Below are 21,000 nucleotides of genomic sequence, written 5' to 3' on the forward strand. Positions count from 1 at the left end.
ACATGTTTAATAAAGTGTATATATTGTGCATGATCCAACCTCATGTGGAGAAATTTCATCGGTTGTGATATAATAAATGGTGTTATATCACCAGGCCTGGGCCTCATGAGACCTGGAGAGATGGCTCTATCACTGAGATGGATATACTCCCTTTCTTCATGCCTGGAATTTGGACATTATTTTAATAATATTTAAATTTTAAATATTAATAATATAATTTAGTATAATATAAATAATATAATGTAATATAATATAAATAATATAATTTAATATAATATAAATAATATAATTTAATAATAATATTTAATTTTATGACACTGATTTTTTTATATATTTATAAGATTGCTTTTATATATTTATATGGATTATGGTACACAGCACAGAGTCGCTTTCAGTGAGATGGGCAGCCATATAAATTCAATCAACAAATTAATGTCACATGTGCATGTTGCTCCTCCATCTGCTAGATGAACATGTAAACTTTTTTTTAAAGATTTGGTTGTTGTTATTATTATTATTATTATTATTATTATTATTATCATCATCATTATTTTATTCATAAACATTTTTGAATACAGTGTATTGTCAGGGTATACCATTTACAAGACAGAAAGAAAAAAAAAGGTCAACTGGAAAATAGTAATAAATATTAACACATGAACTAATAACAATAATAATGTAATAACACATGTACTGAGAATAGTAGTAATAATATAAGCAAATAATTTTAACTTAAGTTTCTTTTTATATTGGTTTATTTACATTTTTGTTAATTATAATGAGTGTAATTATAAACCTTGTCTATTGTTAATACAAATATTCGTAGTCTTTCTTCCTCTAATTTCTACCTCTCGTCTCTTATCCACTCATAAAATCTGTTCCACATCAAATAATATTCTGTGTCTTTCATATAAACTTTCATTTGGTAGGATGATGTTGACTGCTTGTTTTTGTGATTTTTGAATTGGTCTAAGAAAAGGCTTGTCCTTAAGATGGACACTGATTGCAGGTTCTTATTCCTTCCAAAATAGATTGAGATGGACAAGACAGTTATTTTTTTTAAAGGCTATGAAAATTGTATTATTTTATTTATTGGCTGATACCATTTTTAAGCCTGCTTTCTGTTTAAACCACGTTAAAAAAAACCAGATGGGTCACATGCATGTCATAGAATAATAAAAATTGTAGTGATAACCATTGTTTGTTTTTTTAGGGAACTTGATCAGAATGTCTGGACGTCCATTGATTTCCCTTAGTGGTGTGGACACATGTCTGACTTCTCTGAAAACCTGCAAGACCTACATAAACACTGGCATGGATGTAACCACAAATGTGGCCCTTGATCTTGTGGAAAATCACAGTGAGTTCAAGTTTTGGGATCTATTCTTCTAGCTTGTTTTTTAAAACTTTCAAGGTGTCTTGGGATCCTGCCACATAGGCTTCAGCCCCGTTCTTCCATTGTGTGATCCAACATGGACATTTAGCTATGTCAGCTGATTTTCTGTCAGCTTGAGCTTGGCTACCATGCAGCATAACAAACAAAATTTCTGATTTGCAATAGGAGTTTTGAGGATGGGCTGTTCTCCCTTGCAGCCTGAATTCTAAGACCTTCATAAGATCCTTGCTTTTTCGATTTCTTTCCAGCATCTGGGCTCAGAGAATCAATATGTCCTTTCCAGGTGCTAAACTGCTTTTTATAGATGTGGCTGCAACTACCGATAGTGGGGGAAAACAGTGAGCTACAAATTGTGTGATGCCATCTCCAGAGTGTTCAGTGGCATTTAGGTAAGGGGCAAATGCCATCTTTGAAAGTGAGTTGGCATCTCCTTGTATCAGTAGCCCAGTTTTGGGGGTACATGTTGCCAGATGAAAGTTCAGAAAACTTGGAGAGTGGGGGAAACTAAGACCTTTGATCATCTCCTTTTCTGACTTTACCAGAAGCAAAAATATTTGTGTTTTTCCAGAAGATGGCTGTAATTCAACACGGAGTGCAGTTGCTTGCCTTTGTGGATAGGAGGCATAGTTGTGGGGCACTCAGGTTTATTTATTCTTATTTATTTTACAATATTTGTAAAGCACCTTAATCCAAAAGATAGTAGGCTATGTAATAAAAAGAGAAGAACAACATATTAATTAACTGCATTCAAAAAGGGCAATAAAATAACTAACCCTACTATATTCTGATAGATGTATATAGCCCACATGCTCACTGAAATAAAATGGTTTTAAGAGAGGAAAGTTGCAGCCCTGGGTTTGGTAGTGGAAAGCATGTTTTGGGACTGCTATCAAAATACCTGTCTTTCAAATCATACCCCACTTAGATCACATGGAAACAGGACTCTAGTAGACTTCCTCTTGAAGTTTAGGCCAGATAGGCAGAATTATACTTGACCTGAAGAAGGCCATGTTAGGATAAAAATTGTGATTCAGCCCAAATGTTCAACATCTTGTTCCAAATTCTGGAAATCCTTCTTAATTTTCATCTATTAGTTCTAGTCCTCTTCTCGGGGGCAATGCCCACACCCTCTTTTATGCAACTACACTTCAGATTTTTGAAGGCTGTTTTCAGATCTCCCCAGTTGTCTCTTCTATTGGCTAAACATACCAAAATTTAACTGATCTAATGCCAAGATTTAAGATTATCTGTTGTTATTTATTTTTATAATACTTGAGATAATATCGTAACCATAAGATCAGTTTAACCATAAATATTCACTGGATCAAAAAGAGGGTTCAGTTGGGTTCACTTGGCAAATCTGCACAGATTTGGGAGTTGAATTGGGTGGCTTGAAATCCCTTCTAATTCTGTAGTTGAATATTCACTTATTACGTTTGTGCCCTGCTTATCTCCACCACCACAGCCCTGCAAAATAGGTTGGGCTGACAAGAGAATGATTGGCCCAAAGTCATTCTGCAATTTTTATGGTGAAGTAGGAAGCTGAATAAGGTATGTTTTGTCAAGATTCATGTCCCTAACCAATGCACTCTACTGCCTCTCAAAGCTTTCTCTCTACATCTCCCAGATAATTCACAATTCTTTTACAATTATCCTCCCACTTGTGACTGCATGACTGTAACTTGTTGCTTATATCCTTGCGATTTATATTGATATTGATTGTTTCCTAGTATGATTTGATTGCTTATTGTACCGTATGACTGTCACTGGGTGTTGTGCCTTGAGATTCTTGACGAGTGTATCTTGTCTTTTTATGTACACTGAGAGCTTATGCACCAAAGACAAATTCCTTGTGTGTCCAATCACACTTGGCCAATAAAGAATTCTATTCTATTATTCCCTAGGTGGTGTTGGGATTTGTAGTTTAATATCGTGGATGAAGTATTGTCCTTTGAACAACTATGGAAAGAGCATACCATGAGATGGCAGCAGAGACTTCATATTGCATAACTCATGAAGTTATTTGTGGTCATACTTCTGCTAAATGTTCTGCAGGTTCCTAGTATTGAAAGGCAAGAGGATTTAGGACCATGTCTTAAAGAAGGCATGAACAAAGAACTCCACTGTAAGAATTAACAGATCAAACTCGTCTTTTAGAATAAATTTAAATCAAGATTTTAGCATGCTTTTCTGTACTGGGAATGTCACATTTTCTTGCTTGGCATTGCCTACTGGGATTCTCAATCTTCATGCCAATGATGGCATGAAGTGATGGCATGTCAGTGATGGGGAAACAGTGATTTCCTCTCATTTGCCTTGTGCTATTAAGTCCTTCTTGGTAGGGCTGTTCAGTATAGCTGAAGCTACTTTCAAGGTATAAAAATGGATAATGATATTTAAATTTTTTTGCAGGTTTGCCTGACAATTTACATGCTGAATTATTACAATTTTGCTCAAAGTCACTCATAAAAACAGTGTAGGGGGTTAAATAAAATAATTATAAATTGTTAGCTCTAGAAAGTTGGCCAGGTCACAAAATAGATCCCGCAGATATTTCGGGAACTGTCCTTTTGCATATCAATACTAGGGAACTGCAGGACATTTAGCAAAGGCATGTAAGATATAATAATAGATTCTACGAAGCCTATCCAAGTTTCTCTGTGTTGCATTTTATACTGAACAAGATCAACGTGGGGTTATTTTGAGTTTCTTTCTCATGCTTCTGTCAGTCTCTGGACTGTTCAAATTCTTTAACAGGTCTCCTCTGTCTTCCCCAAATTGACTAAATTCCTTTGTATAAATAGGCGTTTTGTGATACAGAGTTGAAATCTACACCAACCAACTAATTTTACCATTAATTAGTCCCTAAGAATATGAAAAACCTGTCACTTTTCACACAAACATCTATATTTGGTTAAGGAATCCTTTTTTAACAAATCCAAATCACCAAGCCACTTTTTTCCACCTGATGCCCTTAAGAGGTTTTGAGATTCCCAACTTATGCACCTGGTTAGGAAATATGGGAAATATAGTTCAGTAGATCTGAAGAGGCTGAATGAGAAAAAACTGTTCAGTTGTTAACAAAAAAAAAAAAAGGCTGCTTGTATCAAAAGCAGTTAATAGTTTGATATTTTGGTTATCAATATGGCATCGTTGTGACAAGTATAGAAACATTGGACATCATCAAGCTTTATAATATAGATCCACCAGAGTCCTGCATATAGGAGCCTCTGTCTGGAGACAGGTCCTATTTTTCTTAGAGGAAGGGAGACAAGAACCAAACAATGATATGAGGCCGATTTTGAAAGTATTTTGGCTACGAATGATCTTGTGCTTCAAGGACACCAATCTCAAACATAAATATGCAAGGGCAACCAACTAATACAAAAAGATACGTAGGAGTGTGGTGAGAGCCAATGGTTTGTAGTGGTTAAGGGATTGGACCAGGAGTGGGAAGACCCGGAAAAATTCTCTAAAATCCTCCCTCCTTGTATTAATTTTTTTTAAAAAAAAATTCTACTGTTTAACTATAGAAAGCTAAGTGGTTAAAATAGTGTTTATCCTAGTGTTGAGACTCTAGAAACAACAAAACAATTAGGGAGCTGGAGGCTAAAACATACAAAGAACTATTGCAAGAATTGGGTATCTCTAGCTTAATGAAAAGAAGGAATGTTTGTGGCTTTGCCCAGAAATAAAGAAATATTGGAAAAAAATAAAAACATGGATAGTAGAAATAATAGATCAAGAAATTAAATTAGAACCAGAAGTTTTCTTATTAGGCATGATAAAAAGGAATATTAGAAAAGACATAAAATATTTGACACTACACATAATTACGGTGGCCAGACTGGCTATAGCACAACTGTGGAAAACAGATCGTATGCCAACAGATCAGGAAGTAATTCAAAAAATCTATACATGCGCAGAAATGGATAAATTAACTCTAGAATTAAAAGACAAGGAAGACTCAAAATATTTTATAGTATGGAATAGATGGTATAAGTGGATAAACCGAAGGAAAAAAAAGGGTAAAGATAAGAATTAGTGGAAATGCAAGTAATAATTTAAAAAAAAGCACCGTCAGATAGATAGAATAGGTAAATAAGTCACTGTTTGTATATTTGTATATATGTGTTTATATAATCACATGTATTTAGTATGTTAGTGTAACTGGATTGAAAATGTAAATTTTATGAGTGAGAAAATCTGTATATTTTCTCTTTTTTTTTCTTGTTAATATTTTTAAATTCAATAAAGTTTGTTTTTTAAAATAAAAAAAAGAAAAGAAAAGAAGGACTAGGGGTGACATGATAACAGTCTTCCAATGTCTAAAGGGCTGCCACAAAGAAGGAGTCAACCTGAAGGCAGGACAAGAAGAAATAGATGGAAACTAATCAAGGAGAGAATCAACTAAGGAAAAATTTCCTGTCAGTGAGAACAATTAATCAGTGGAATGGCTTGCATCCAAAAGTTGTGGGTGCTCCAATGTTGGAGGTTTTTAAGAAGAGATTGGACAACCATTTCTCTGAAATGGTCTAGGGTTTCCTGCCTGAGAAGGGGGTTTGACTAGAAGACCTCCAAGGTCCCTTCCAACTCGTGTTATTTTGTTATTCTTTGGTCACAATGCATTTCCCATCTCACCTTAATGGAAAGATAATCCCAAATCCCTACTGAGTCCATTCCTTTGTTATTCCGTCTAAATGTTTTAAAATCTTGCTTTTTCAAACTCTGGCAAGTATCTGAGGGTCATGGAACTCTCTCCTACTGACTACTTGAAAATCCAAAATTATGCCTGTTAGGGATTTTAAACATTTTCCCCAGTGGCCCACATAGTTCCTTTTAAAAAAGTGATTTATTTTTTAAGAGAAGCAACAGTTAAAAAAATAATCCCTAGAGCAGAGATTTGTGGGGCTTCAGTGATGTCTACAAACCATGACTCAGCTGAATCAGGTTGACCTAAGGAAGGAGTTGAAAATACAGAAAAGACTGGAAAGTTCTCCCTACACATACTGTTTTTGCGGGGGTGGGGGCACAGTTCACAAGTCCAGTATTGCAGTAACATCTTTATTCTCTGCTTGCCTTGTCATTATTCCTCAGAAAGCTTTCGTTATGTTGTTAACCTGACATTGTCTGGACTGGAGAAGCTGGCCAGGCTTTACATATCAGGGTTTCCCCCTTGTATCAATTTCCTTGTTTGGAAATGTCTCTTGCAAAGGTTAAAGAAAGAGGGGGTTTCTTTCTCACAAAGTTGGAAGTTACTTCATTTGACTTGTTTGTAATTTTTTTAAAAATAAAAATCAGTTTCCCAACTAACACTTGGGAAATTGTGACGGTTTTTTTCCCCAACCATTACCTGGGGACCCATAATCCACAATTATCTCTTTTAGAGTATGAATTTGCCTCCAGTGTCGCTCCTCAAAAGCTACCTGAATGGAATACAATGGCCATCTCCTATCAAAATTTGGGATTTTCCATCCAAGGTTTAGATTGAGGAAGGTGAAGGATTTCAGTTGATTTCATTAAAAGGTATAAAGATAAAGATTCCCCTCGCACATATGTGCTAATCATTCCCGGCTCTAGGGGGCGGTGCTCATCTCCGTTTCAAAGCTGAAGAGCCAGCACTGTCTGATGATAATTCCCATGGTCATATGGCCAGCAAGACTAAACACCAAAGGCGCACGGAACGCTGTTACCTTCCCACCAAAGGTGGTCCCTATTTTTCTACTTGCATTTTTTACATGCTTTCGAATGGCTAGGTTGGCAGAAGCTGGGACAAGAACAGAAGCTCACCCCATTACGCGGCACTAGGGATTCAAACCGCTGAACTGCCGACCTTAGCCACTGAGCCACTGCGTCCCTATGGCCATTTCCTATCAAAATTTGGGATTTTCCATCCAAGGCTTAGATTGAGGAAGGTGAAGTATTTCAGTTGATTTTATTGAACGCAATCAATTTGAGGAGAAAACTAGACAACCCATGGGCCCTGTGGGTCACCCTTTCAGAGATACCGGTATTTCCTTACCAGATTCTTCAGTGCCTTCAATAATATGTGCTACCTTCACTGGAAAAGTTGAGATACATTCAGAGATGTACAGTATCTGCCTTGAAAGTAGCCCATGTTGAACTGTATGGCACAGTCAAATATCGGCACTGGAAATGTTTTGGGGAGTTTTGCATTATGTCATAAACTTTTAAATTATAATTATGCCATAAAATGTTTTATGAAATTTGCCAAATTTCAATTCCATGGGATTGATGGTTCCTGAATTTTGGACACATTCTGTAAGTTAGGGCATTTGAGGTACCTTAGCTCAAAACATTTTGCACTGTTTTGCCTAGTTAAGGGTGATGGGAATGAGAGATTTAGTACAGGTAGTCCTCGAGCTATAACCAGAATTGAACCCAACATTTCTGTTGCTAAGCAAGATAGTTGTTAGGTGAGTTTTGCTCCATTTTATGACCTTTCTTGCCACAGTTGTTAAATGAATCCTTCCAGTTGGTAACATGGTTGTTAAAGTGAATCTGGCTCCCCCATTGTATTTGCTTGTCAGAAAGTCACAAAAGGTGATCACATGACCCCAGGGCACTGAAACTGTCATCAATATGAGCCAGTTGCCAAGCACCCAAATTTTGATCACATGACGGTGGGGATGCTGCAATGGTTGTAAGTGTAAAAAATGGTAATAAGTCATTTTTTTCGTACCATTGTAATTTCAAACAGTCACTAAACGAATTGTTGTAAATTGAGGATTACCTGTAGTAAATAGATTCAAAACACTGTTTTGATTTGGTTTGGGAAAAACAATTTTTTCTAAATCAGGGTGATAAAAAATATTGAGTTGGACATTAGCCTCGCTGTATCCAATGGGACATATTAATAATAAGGTTGAAGTTACATGTTATCTTAATTTGTAATATGAATTGCTTGGTTTTGGCTTAATATAATACATGGTTTCTTAAACAAACCATGACTTAGCATAATGCATGAATCCTGCCGCTGGCTGCGTCCAGTCATCAAATTAAGGAATATGATGGTCGAATGATAGCCTGTTGAACAACTATTGGCTAAGCATAATGTATGAATCTTGGCACTACTTGGGTTGATACATCATATTAAGCCACACTATTGCTTAAGTGTGATATTTGTATCCGATAAAACGGACTATATAAACAATGGACTGTATGGACTGTTGTGTGTAAATTAAGTTAATTTGGCATATTCAGCCAACCACGGCTAGAGAAAATTTGGTAGTATGATAGTTGAACATGACCAGTAGTTGGATTCCTATAGCATGTTAAGGAGTAACATTGTTTGTTTAGAAACTCAGCCACTGTGGCTTATTAAATATGGTTATTCCTAAGACATATATGATATGCCGTACGCTAAATAAATAATAATATGCCGTACGCTAAATACATAAATAATATGTTTAATGACTTTCTGAAGCCAAGCCAATTCTAGCTTATTTAACAAACTATAGCTACACAAACTCTGTGCACTCAGGTGCTGTAGTGTGTTTAGAATCAATCACATACATACATACATACATACATACATACATACATACATACATGTGTGTGTGTATGTGTCCGTGTGTGTATGTGTAAAATGGAGACTCATAGTAACATGGAATTGTAAAATCAGAATTTGGAAGCGGCTATTCAGGCCATCAGATTTAGGGCAAAAGTCCAAATTAAAGCATTTCTAACTGTTTTAATTATCTAACTTGAACACAAAAAGCTGCCATTCTATACTATGCATTTTGGAATGACGAAGAAAGGGCCTGTTTTATGGTACCTCCTGAGATTCTCCTTTTCTAAATATGGCCATTTTCTTTGGTCTTTCTTTTTCTTTTTCTTTTTTTAAAACAAAAGTTTTTTATTTTTTATATTCAAACAACCAAACATTACACAATCAATTATCATGCATCATTTTAACTCCACCCAACCCCCCCTCCCCAATTCCCCCCCTGACTTTCCAGAGCAAAAACAGGATATAGCATTTAACAAACATAAACTAAAATATGCTAGCTATTACAGAATTCAAAGCTCTCTCACACTTGTTAACTCCCCTTTTAAAAATTATACTTCAACCTTCCTTTTATAAATTCTCTTATCACATTTCACCTTTGTAAAAAAAAAACCATAATCTTATTTTAAACATTTTAAAATTCTCTTAATACATTAGCAGAACATTCTCCAAAATATAAGTTTCAAAACTTTCAAAAAGTTATCCATTAAATTTGAAGTTATCCACCTTTAGACTTCAATACTTTAAAGCTACCATAAAATTCAGAAGTTATCCAACTTTAATTAAGTCTTTTAACATCATGAGACAATCTCCAAAATATGACCAGTCTTTCTTTCTTTCTATATTTTTACCTTTAAAGTCCCATTTTCCATTTTCTTTGGTCTTTCTTGTAAGGCTTAGCTTCTTGTCTTCTGAGCATCCTTATCTCCTGTGACCCTATTGCAATTTCTCAGAAGTCTTCTTAAAGTGTGATAATTGTAGAATTGGACATAGTGCTTGAAATGAGTTATGAAGACCTTGCTTGTTCTTCAATTCCAGTTGGACAATTTATAGTTTAGACTGTAGAATGGTTGATTTAGTCTGTTTTGAAAAAGAACTGGCAGCAGCTGTTAATTCCCACAACAATTTTGTTGAGATCATAACTAGGAATTGAGGAGAGCCATAGCAATCAATGCTTACTTATTCACAGCGTAAATACAATGGGTAACCTTTTCTCCCTGGTTAATAAGCATATCCTTTGATTTGTCCAAGCCTGCAGGTGTTTATGATTTTCCTTTATTTGCATCATCACACTCTTTTGAACTTGGAAGAACCGGAATGGTTTACGTCCATAGAAAGCATAACCAAATAGTTATTACAATACAAGTGTCAGTGTCATTTTAAAGGGATGTCGCTAGAAGCTGTGGGCATTAAGAAATATGTAAAAAAATAACTCCAGTAAGATACAGTAAAACCGTGTTTTAAAAAACCTGATAAAAAGACAATAGTTATATAACAGGAGATTTCTGGTTTATCTTCCAGTTTAGGGTAGCTTGCAGCTTATCTTGGCTCATCTCATAATATTAACAGGGTCAGACCTGATCAGAACCTTACGATGGTTTTGAATACCAGAGCCATAAACTATGAAAATACATCCCAGAAGAATGCAATGGGACACTAATGGCTTACTGTGACCTATGAAGTCAACCGAGTCGAGTGCAGCTCAGAGGAACTTCCATAAATGCAATTTGCTGATGCGACATTCTGCAATATTTCATTTTAAATTCCTTGCAAGATCTTTTCTTTCAGAAAAAAAGCTCGTAAGTTCAAAATTGGGCTTCTCTTTTAAAACGAACAAGGAACCTTTAAATATAGAACATCAGTGGGTTTTTATGGGGATAGCTTGATAGAGATAGTAGCCCACAAGCATTCGTCTCATTTTGGCACTTAGAGACCAAGCATATTGGTTGAGCAATCTTTGGCCAAGGCTGTAGGCTGCCGGCTGATGATGAAGAGACAGCAGATCCTGTCATACATGTGGGAGGGGGAGTTAAAATTTCCTATTTTTTTTATGGGTTTCTGCAGGTGGTTTCCTAGTTTTAAAAAAATGATGTGGCAGCTATTTTCGAGTTTATTCTACTTCTGTATTCCAGTATAGTTTAAGGACTCAAATTGGTAGCCACTATAAAGGAATATAGAGCTTATTTGGAGGATAGGGAAAAAATGAATGAGGAATGAATGGAGGGGGCACTTATTTTAATGATTATACCGCCCTGTGAAAGGAAGAAGCACGTCTGTGATTTTGTTTGGTATAAGGTGGGACAGAGGAAAACTTGGAGAGATTTCCAAGGTTCTATTCTACCTTTCTACAAGTTGCCAGCCCTACAAAATAGATGAGATTGGGAAACCTACACTTTAAGGAAGCCTCTAGCTCTGCTTTACTGGTGAGATAGCCTGTAGTAATAGAATCTTGCAAGTCAGGGTGGTGTTTGCTTGAGCTTTTTATGAGCACAGGTAGTTCTTGACTTACGACTTGTCACTTAGCAACCATTCAAAGTTACAACAGACCCCCCTCAAAAGGTACTTTTGATCAGGATTTGAACTTACAAAGGCCACCCCCTTGTCAGTGGTGGGTTGCTACCTATTCGCCCCGGATCGTGCAAATCGGTAGAATCGGTAGCGGTGGGAGGGTCCGCCCACCCATCCAGAAGCTTGTACGCATGCGCGTAGAAGCATCATGCGTGCACCCACGAGCGAACCAGTAGCGACGGGTTTTCAAATCCACCTCTGCCCCTTGTCTGTGGTCACATGATCGCACTTTGGACACTTGGCTGCTATCTTATCAATAGCATCACGAAGCATAACTTTACCCTGTGTTGGATCTCTTTCCATAATCCCCAAAGGGCAGGGGATTGAAGGAATTGAGGTGCAGCACGTCTAGAGAGCATCTACATAGGAAAGACTGATTGATCCTGGTGGGAATAAATTTTCTCACACTTCTCTTTCTTTGGATTTATTGTGTTTGGCAGTTGATGGAAGAGAGCAGGCTGTGTTATAAGACCCTTTAATATTATCTTTATACCAACACAGTTTGGCTTTAGTTAGCTTCTCAAATTCAATACAGGATGACTCCTGATTTTTCGTGCCTCTACTTTTTTTTTACTACTGGATGGCACAGTTTCTGTCTTCCTGGATCCAAAACAAGGCATGCCTACTTACTTGTAGCTGCCATCAGTGAGGGCTTATTCCTTACTATTGGGGTGTTTCTGTTTGTACTAACAGAGAGTTAATAGGTGAATTAAATTTGATGCTCAGTGCAGACTCAAATTCCAGAACGCAACTTTAGATAGGTAGAATCATAGAAGTACAATGTTCAAAAGCCTTCAGAGGTCACCAATTCATTTGGGAGGTAGGGATATAGATCAGAGAAGGCTTATAACTCAATGCTAGAACAAACAGTTTGACTGCAGAAGGCTGTAAGTTCACACGGTGACATCTCTATATTTAAATAACATCTCCTTCATATCAAATTTGACTTTTGGTAACCTAATAGGGACACTCATTCTTGGTACCAATATAGAAATGCTTTATCACTGCAAATTTTGGGATGGTTTTTCAACACGTCAGTTTACCTTTCAGGTTTTCCTAGTGGCTTCTCATCCAAGAACTGATCAAGTCTGACCCCTTTAAGGTTTTTCAGCTCAATCAAAGTCAGTTAAATTTACCACATCGCTTTTCCAAGCAAGTGTCTCCAGAGCAATTCGGCAGATACTTTGTGTGGGTTGTAGACTCCATCTCATGCTACCACTAGAGTGACAGCACCGCCAGCATTCAAAAGTGACCAAACCATCAGCCAGAAAGCATAGGAACTGAGAAGTGGTCTGTGGTCATCACCTGCAGAACCACTCCTTTATTGGGGATGTCTTGCTAACTGCCTATGCTTTCCACCTGTTGCCTATTCCATTTGCACAACAGCATGTGAAATTGATTGTCAATCAGTGTTGCTACCTAAGTGGACAGTTTGATTTCACAGAATTTCACAGATTGACTTGGAGTTACATTGTGTTGTTTAAGTGTTCCCTTTATTTTTTTGAGCAGTGTAATAATGTGGCTCCTTGGGAAAATTAATTGCCCACCTCTGCTCTGGAGGAAGTGTCTTCCGAAGGGGGAGCATGATAGTGAAGATCTGCTGCCTAGCCCCCCCATGTACTTTGTGTGGTGGGGAATTCTCAACATGGTCTCATTAGGTCAGTGGTGGTGAACCTGTGACACATGTGTCAAAAATGCATAACATTTTGGGTGACATACCGGCATTCAGTAACAATTATTTTCCATAGCACGCCCTGTTTTTGTGGTATTTTCAGAGGCTGTGTGAGAATGGGTCTCTGGACTCTTTGAAAATGAGTTTGTACTGTTCGTTATAAAGAATTTTTGGCATGCCGACCTCAAATAGTTTGCCATCACAGTCTCAGGTGGACAACAAGGAAATTTGTGGCTAAGCCCTAAAAAGTCCTCCTTTGGAACTGATTCCCTGAACCAGGGGTGAAATCCAGCAGGTTCTGACAGGTTCTGGAGAACTGGTAGCAGAAATTTTGAGTAGATCGGAGAACTGACAAATACCACTTCTGGCTGGCCCCAGAGTGGGGCGGGAATGGGTATTTTGCAGTATCCTTCCCCTGGAGTGGGGAGGGAATGGGGATTTTGCAGTATCCTTCCCCCAGGAGTGGGGAGGGAATGGGGATTTTGCAGTATCCTTCCCCTGCCACATCCACCAAGCCACGCCCACCAAGCCACGCCATGCCCACCAAGCCACACCCACAGAACCGGTAGTAAAAAAAAATTGGATTTCACCACTGCCCTGAACCCACTAAGAACAGGTATCTCTCTGTAATGGCAAAGTTTCTTTCTTTATTTATCAAATTTATGTAGCTGCCAATCTCACCAGAAGTGATTCCTGGATGTTCTGCTGGCACCCTGGTTGCTGTGCTGTAGCCCTTCTACAACTTTTGAGCCATCTCTAAAGTAATCCATCTTGAGTCTGCTGGAGTCGCCCATCTTAGTGGCGACTGAGTCCAAGAGGTTAGTTTATGCCAGGGTGGATAAAAATCAATCATTTTTTTAAAAAAATCAAAAAAATCAGATTTTTTTTATTTAAATCAGATTTTTTTTATTTAAATCGGATTTTTTTGATTTTTATCGAATTTATTTTAATAAAAAACTTTTGGGGTAAAAATCTATCGTAAGATAGTTTTCTATTTAAGATACATAAATAATTTAGTTTACTCAGCATGAAATGGAGCTTAGTTACGTAACACAAGGCTGTATATTCTGCAACACTGGGACTATCGGTGAGTCAACAGTGGGTCAAAGGAGTAGCAGAGATGACAGTTGCTTTTTAAAAATTATGACTTAAATCGAGTTGATTTAAATCAAGCCTTTTTACTAGTGATTTAAATCATGATTTAAATTGTGATTTAAATCAACTCGATTTAAATCAAATCCACCCTGGTTTATGCAGCCGGAAATGAATGAAAGAACGAAGCTGATGGAGTCAGCAGAGTACCCAGGCACTTAGTCCTAACCTCATGGTAAAAGTGCCCTCCTTTTTCAACTCTGAATGCTCTGCCTCCTCCAATAATGCGGGGGTGTGGAGTGGAATAATAAAGGACCAACTTCATTTACTTCCATTAGTTCCGAGGCTTCTCACGGGTACAAATTTGACCTTGTTAATTCTGAAACTATTTGTCTGTGACAGTCTGTGGGAGTTGAGTAATGTATTAAAACTTTATCTAGTTTCATTAAGTTTCAAAGCACCTTGGGAGACTTTAGTGAAGGGGAAGAGCAGAAGTTTTGGAGCTACCTTGGTCAAGGGCAGGGGTGTCAAACTGGCATCATCATGGTGTCGCCACATAATGTATCGTGACTTTTCCTCCCCTTTGCTAAACCGGGCGTGGACGTGGCCAGCGCGTGACGCATCTGGCCCACGAGTTTAACACCCCTGGTGTCACCCCTAGACTGCACCCCTAGAGCAGTCTAGAGGACTGGCTGTGAGATTCTCTTAGTTGAAGTCCACACATCTTAAAGTTGCCAAGGTTGAAAAAACACTGTTCTAGAGGATCCAGAAAGAAAGGTTCCTTTTCACTCCCACCTTGCACTCATTTCGGGCACAGGCTGAATTCCCACTTTGCCCTTAGCTGTACAGGTAGTCCTTGACATGTGATCGTTCATTTAACAATGGCTGAAAGTTTTAAGACACCCTGGGAAAAAGTGATTTTGGACCTGTCCTCAAAGTTACACAATCCCCACAGTCTCATGATCGCAATTCGGGTGCTTGACAACTGGCTCACATTTATGATGGTTTTCAATGTCTTGCAGTCATGTGATTGAGATTTGTGACCTTACCTTACCAGCTGGCTTCCAACAAGCAAAGTCAAATGGGGAAGCCAGATTTGCTAAATGTATAATTTGTTTAACAATCATGATAGACTAGTAGGCAAATTGGGTTTGATCACATGATCACATGATCACTTAGCAACCAAAATTCTAGTTCTACTTTTGGTTGTAAGTCAAGGACTGTCCTTCCTTCCTTCCTTCCTTCCTTCCTTCCTTCCTTCCTTCCTTCCTTCCTTCCTTCCTTCCTTTTACCTGTTAGTATCCTTAATTTATCAGCATGAACGATCATCTTCCACCAGGGGAATTGGCAGGGTTAAATGATGTTTATGGGACTGTTAATTCTCAGATGGAAGCAACACAAAATATCCAGTGTTCAGAAATACCTTTGAATGTGACTAGCTCCTCAATTAATCTCTCTGCATTACTTCATGTTGGTCCCAGTGAGGTTTTTTTTCCCTATTAGTTATACCACAGTTGAGTTGGAATAAACAAATCAAATGGTTCAGTAAAGTGAACTTAAGTGAACTTAAGTGAACCAGGATGAGAGAGGAATAGTTTTAATTGAGGAAGGGTGGAAAAAAAATGAGAAAATGATCCAGATAAAATCAGGATGTGAGAGGAACAAGAAAGGTCATAGTTGAATGTGTTCTGTATGGTGCATTAACGCTGATGATAGAAGTTCACATTTTGAAGCTTTATGCTAGAGTGGGTTATGTTTATAAGTAACAATGAATAGCTTGTTGGATAAATAGTGGAGTGGGAAAGGTAATAAATGTCAGGTGTGCTTCCTTCAAAGTTGAAAAGACAATAAAGTTGAAAAGAACACATTGCCAAGGCAGGAAAATAGAAATGTTTATGTCCTTATTTAAAAGTCTGCCTTTAATTTAAATTAAATTAAATTCCTATTTATTTTCTTTGATACGTACTAGTATCACCTTCAAAATTACTACTGTTATATTTTTCCTTTAACCTAAGTGTTTCTCATTCTGAACAGCTTGACAATGTGTGGACTTCATGATGGCTGGGAAATTCTGGGAATTGCAGTTTACACATCTTAGGTTGCCCAGAATGAGAAGCACGCTTTAACTTAAGGACATGCAGATAAAAGGACAAAGAAGAGGGGGTCAGCCTATTCTCCAAAGCACCTGAAGGCAAGGCAAGAAGCAATAGATGGAAACTAATCAAGGAGAGAAGCAACCTAGAACTAATAAGAGAAAGGAGAAATTTTCTGACAGTGAAAATAATTAGTGTCATGGTTTGTCTTCAGAAGTTATTGGGGCTCCATCACTGGAGGTTTTTAAGAGGAGACTGGACACCCGCTTGTTTGAAATGGTAGGGTCTCCTGCTGCAGCAGAGGGTTAGGACTAGATGACCTTCAAGAGCTTTCAGTTCTGTTATTCTGTGATCAGTTGGGTTAACTGAATCTCCTTCAACATGTTGGTTTTGTTGCACCCATTCACTATGTCTCGGTAGGTGGCAGCATCTAACTGACCTTGGCTACTCTTGAAAAAACCCAGCAAGATTGGTCTTGATTTATCATTTCTGGCTAGTAGAAGACTGGCTAGGAAATCCTAGAGATGTAGCTAAATTGGGTAATGGGGAAGAGAGAATTGAGCTTGAATTAAGGGAAACTTTCCTTTGATATCACCAGGCAGCTTTTATTTATTTTCCAAATTTCCTTTGTCTCCTTAATTTGTAAGTCAACTTGATCACAGATTTTCCCCCGCTTGCTGTCTTTTGAGTATTAACTTCTGCTTCTGACAGACTAAATTGTAGACACAATTTTCCTGATTGATTTACTGAAACCATTTGCTTCTGAACTTCCCACTTTGAATGAATTTTCTGGGCTGGGGAATGAAGTAAGCAGTAAGAATGAAAAACCCAGCAAGAAATATAAACGTTGTCATGAATCAGTTGCTAAAAGACACCAATTTGTTCAGAAGGTAGCAAAAGTTTAAATTTTAGGTTGCTGATTATACTTTAAAAGCCCTTGGAAATGAAAAGGCCTTTTCATCTTAAGGCAAAGAAAGATGTAAGGAAACTGGTTTGCAATTCTCTAGACCAGTTTCAAAGTCTACATGCCTGGCATGTTTTGCTAAAGATGAGCACAGTCTCATACATTATCTGAAGACTTGAGAAGTTAATGTTATAATTGGGGAAGCAGCATTCTTTTCAGATGGAAGACGTTTCTAGGCTAGGAGTTTAGCTTTGCAACAGGTTGCAGCTGTGGACAATTTATGACACGGATAGTCAAATAGGTCACAGGGTGGAAACCGAGTGATGGATGGGCCAGCTGTCAAATATCCTATAAGGCAGGCAAGATGGCAGATACATGTTCAAAAGCCAGATTGGGAAGAGAAGCTGAGGCCAGAAGATCTGTTCAAATCCAATTATGTCTTCACTGGTTGGTGAAATTCCCTGATTTTTATATAGCTACCAATCTCACAAACAAGTGACTTTGGGTGGCAAACTGATGGTCCTCAAGGCAATCTAAACCAGTTAATGGAGCTTTGAGCAGCAGTGAGGAATCTCTGGCCTTCAGGGATTTGGTCAAGTCTCATATGTCTCCATTAGTTAGTGAAGTTCACCAATGGCCCTCAAGCAGTCTAACTCTATCAGTAGAGCCTTGAACAGGAGTATGGAGTCTCTGGCCTCTTCTAGAAGTTGATAAACCATAACTTTCAACATTTTTCAGTATTGGCTGGGTTGTTTGGAACAAGTGCGAGATGTGGTTCAACTCATCCAGAAAGCTACAAGTATCTTTGCATAAGTCTAGCAGATACTCTACTTATTTTGCCTGCATAAGGAGAATGGATCAGGGTGGGAGCCTACCGGTTTAACAACCTGTATGCTAAGCACGCGTGTGCGCAGTTTGAAGAAAACTCACCTTCCGCATTGCTGCTGGCAAGGAAAACAGCTGAAGGATGACAATCCACTCAGCCGTGCTGATCAGCTGGGCTTCGGAAACGGAAATATACGTGACTATAACGCAGGGGCAGGCAGGCCCATTTCAAAATCAGAGTGACCCGTTTCGCTCACGGCTGAAAGTCAGAGCTAATGGTTCGCCCGAACCGGTCTGAACCGATAGAATCCCACCACTGAAATGGATGGTTTGGCTTGATGGGACCTTATAGAACTACAATGCAGTGGGCCCTGACAATGCAGTGGGAAAAATCATAGTGATAAGGTAGTATATATGCTTTGCATTTCAGGAGATTCTAGTCAAACATTGAACAGGGTAACTTGAAGGATTACGCTTCATGTTATAATTATAAATGTCTAGTATAAAAAAGGTCACTCTTGCTTGGGGGCCTATCACGTGAGAATTAGTGAAATGTTAAAACAAATGACACCCAGAAGAGATAGCAAAGCACAAACAACTGTGTTCCTTCTTCCTCCTTTTCCTTGGTATATAGAACAGGCGCCCAAAACATTTATATTTTGCTGGAGCGTAAAGTTCTGTTTTGCAAATATCCAAGCTGTGATAGGTAAGGATAATAGGAGTTGTAATCCAAGCACATTTGGAGAGTACCAGGTTGAGAAATAATGCTGTACTATTGAAAATGGTATGCACAAACGGTGCATACACATGCTAAAAAATTAGAGGCCTATTTAGTTTCTGTTGAGCATCATTAAATTAGCAACAGAGGCACTGTGGGTGGATTGTTGAGCCCGGAAGAATAAAGTGTAAGAGATAATTAGTTAATATCCGTCTTGTCTCAGTTGGGCTCCACCTGTTTATTATTAGCTCCTTTTTTAAAAAAAAAAGTCTAAAATTCATAGCAATTAAGCCATTCTCAGTAAGTCTGAGGGCTGTCAGCTACTTGTTCTCTCAATCACTTTCTCTAATGAGAATGCTATTGTTGCAATTCCTTGCATTATCAATGTTCTGATGTATAGCTCAGTGAAGGTTAGTATTGGTTGGAAGTATGATTCATTGAGAGAGGAGGATGACATGTGTTCACCAAATTTATGATTCATGAAATGTGATCCATGTCAGTTCTGAAGGAGAGAAGAAGCTCACTGGCCACCTGGCTGGTGTGGAATTGCTTCCCAAAGGATCGTAGGAAAGCAACTGTATGAAAGGTAGGTGAGGACAGGAGGAGACAGGAGTTTGTTCTCAAGACTGATGTCTACAACTTCACCTGGATGTCTGTGAGTGACACTTTTTCCAAGTCTGAGAATTGGATATGCTTTGGAGAAAGAGGCTTCTTAGCCTTTCACTTATTACATTCTTGTGCTTTTGACTGTGTGCACACATTAGGCTAATCATAATTTGCTTTAAGCATTATGTTGCATAAGCACAGTTTCTGGGTTCTCGTGTCCCATTAATCCATAAAATACGGTTTACAAACCACAAGGGCCAATTTTCTGTAATGAGCTCCAATGAACAATATCTATATAAATACAAAACAATACAATTGACCAAGTAGGTTTGACAAAAGAAAACTTTTCACTCAACACATAATTATGGGATTTATGTTTATACAATGTTGTCATAGCAGGTTTGCTCAAGATATTTTGATGCCTGAAGCAAAAGATAAAATGATGTCCCTTCTCCATCTTACATACAGAAATTGACAAAGTTGATATCTTTCACTCTACTTATCTCAATCAAGTAAGTTTCACAGTCCATTTAAGAAGAGAAAAGAGACTTAGGAATTTTCCCAGAGAGATAGTTATGCAATTGTGAAGCTACCTTGGAGAAGACTCTTTATCTATAGCAGTAGATGAACTTAAGGCTCAAGCGTACACTGTTCATCAACAAATGAAGGCAAATATACATGTCCTCAGATAATGTTGCAGAATCCAATCTGGGACCAGAGGTTTTATTTTTCGAGCTTTCGGGCTTGTGCTGGAGATCATCCTCTGGGAACTTGTCTCTAGTAGAGAGACCAGCACACACTCTGCTAGAAAGATGTTCCCTGAAATTTGTCTCCAGCATGAGTCTGAAAGCTCAGAAGATAAAACCTCTGGTCCCAGTGACCGATCCAGATTGGATCCTGCAACTTTCCACTAAGTAACATGCTTAGACCGCAAAAAATCTTCAGTGGTTCGCCATAATTCACAAGATATGTTTTTCTCCCATTAGTTTATCCCTTGTTTTCTCCATTAACCCATTTCCTTTGCCCAACATGCTGAACTGTGAACGAACTGTATGGATTGAAATGCCACATCCTTCATTAAAAAGTGATTGGCATCTTTGTGGCTCAGCAGCTCGTGAGGATCTAGCCCAGGGGTATCAAACTCATGTCATGGAGGCATCACATGATGTATCGGGACTTTTTCCCCCTTCGCTAAACCGGGTGTGGGTGTGGCCAGCATGTGACACATCCGGCCCGTGGGCCAGGAGTTTGACAACCCTGACCTAGCCTATCACTTTAAACGGAGCCCAGAAATGGATGTGCAAACAGTTTAAATTTCAAACTGGTCCAGAATGTGGCCGCGCGGGTGATTATGGGAGCGTCATGGTGCTCCCATGTAACATTTCTCCTGCGCGAGCTGCACTGGCTTCCGGTGGTCTTTTGGGTGCGATTCAAGGTGTTGGTCACCACCTTTAGAGCGTTCCATATCTTAGGATATCTATGAGACCGCCTTCTGTCGCTGAGAGCTTTCCACCGGCCAGTACGCTTCCACAGAGAGGGGCTCCTCGGGGGCCCGCCGGTCAAACAATGTCAACTGGTGGCCCCCAGGGGGAGAG

At 38.5% G+C, this 21,000-nt stretch overlaps 1 protein-coding gene across 1 annotated transcript in view; it reads left to right on the forward strand.

Annotated features, from left to right (window-relative positions):
- The window catches only part of NSMCE2 (NSE2 SUMO ligase component of SMC5/6 complex), a 248,956-nt gene that overhangs the window by 5,338 nt on the left and 222,618 nt on the right, over positions 1 to 21,000 (forward strand). The window contains exon 2 of the mRNA XM_034422292.3: positions 1,214 to 1,360. Within this exon, the coding sequence (XP_034278183.2) occupies positions 1,228 to 1,360 (133 nt within the window). The 5' untranslated portion in view covers positions 1,214 to 1,227. The remainder of the gene's footprint in view (positions 1 to 1,213; positions 1,361 to 21,000) is intronic.

Source organism: Pantherophis guttatus, chromosome 3, assembly GCF_059756535.1.
Source record: "Pantherophis guttatus breed Tessera chromosome 3, ASM5975653v1, whole genome shotgun sequence".
Lineage (NCBI taxonomy): Eukaryota > Metazoa > Chordata > Lepidosauria > Squamata > Colubridae > Pantherophis > Pantherophis guttatus.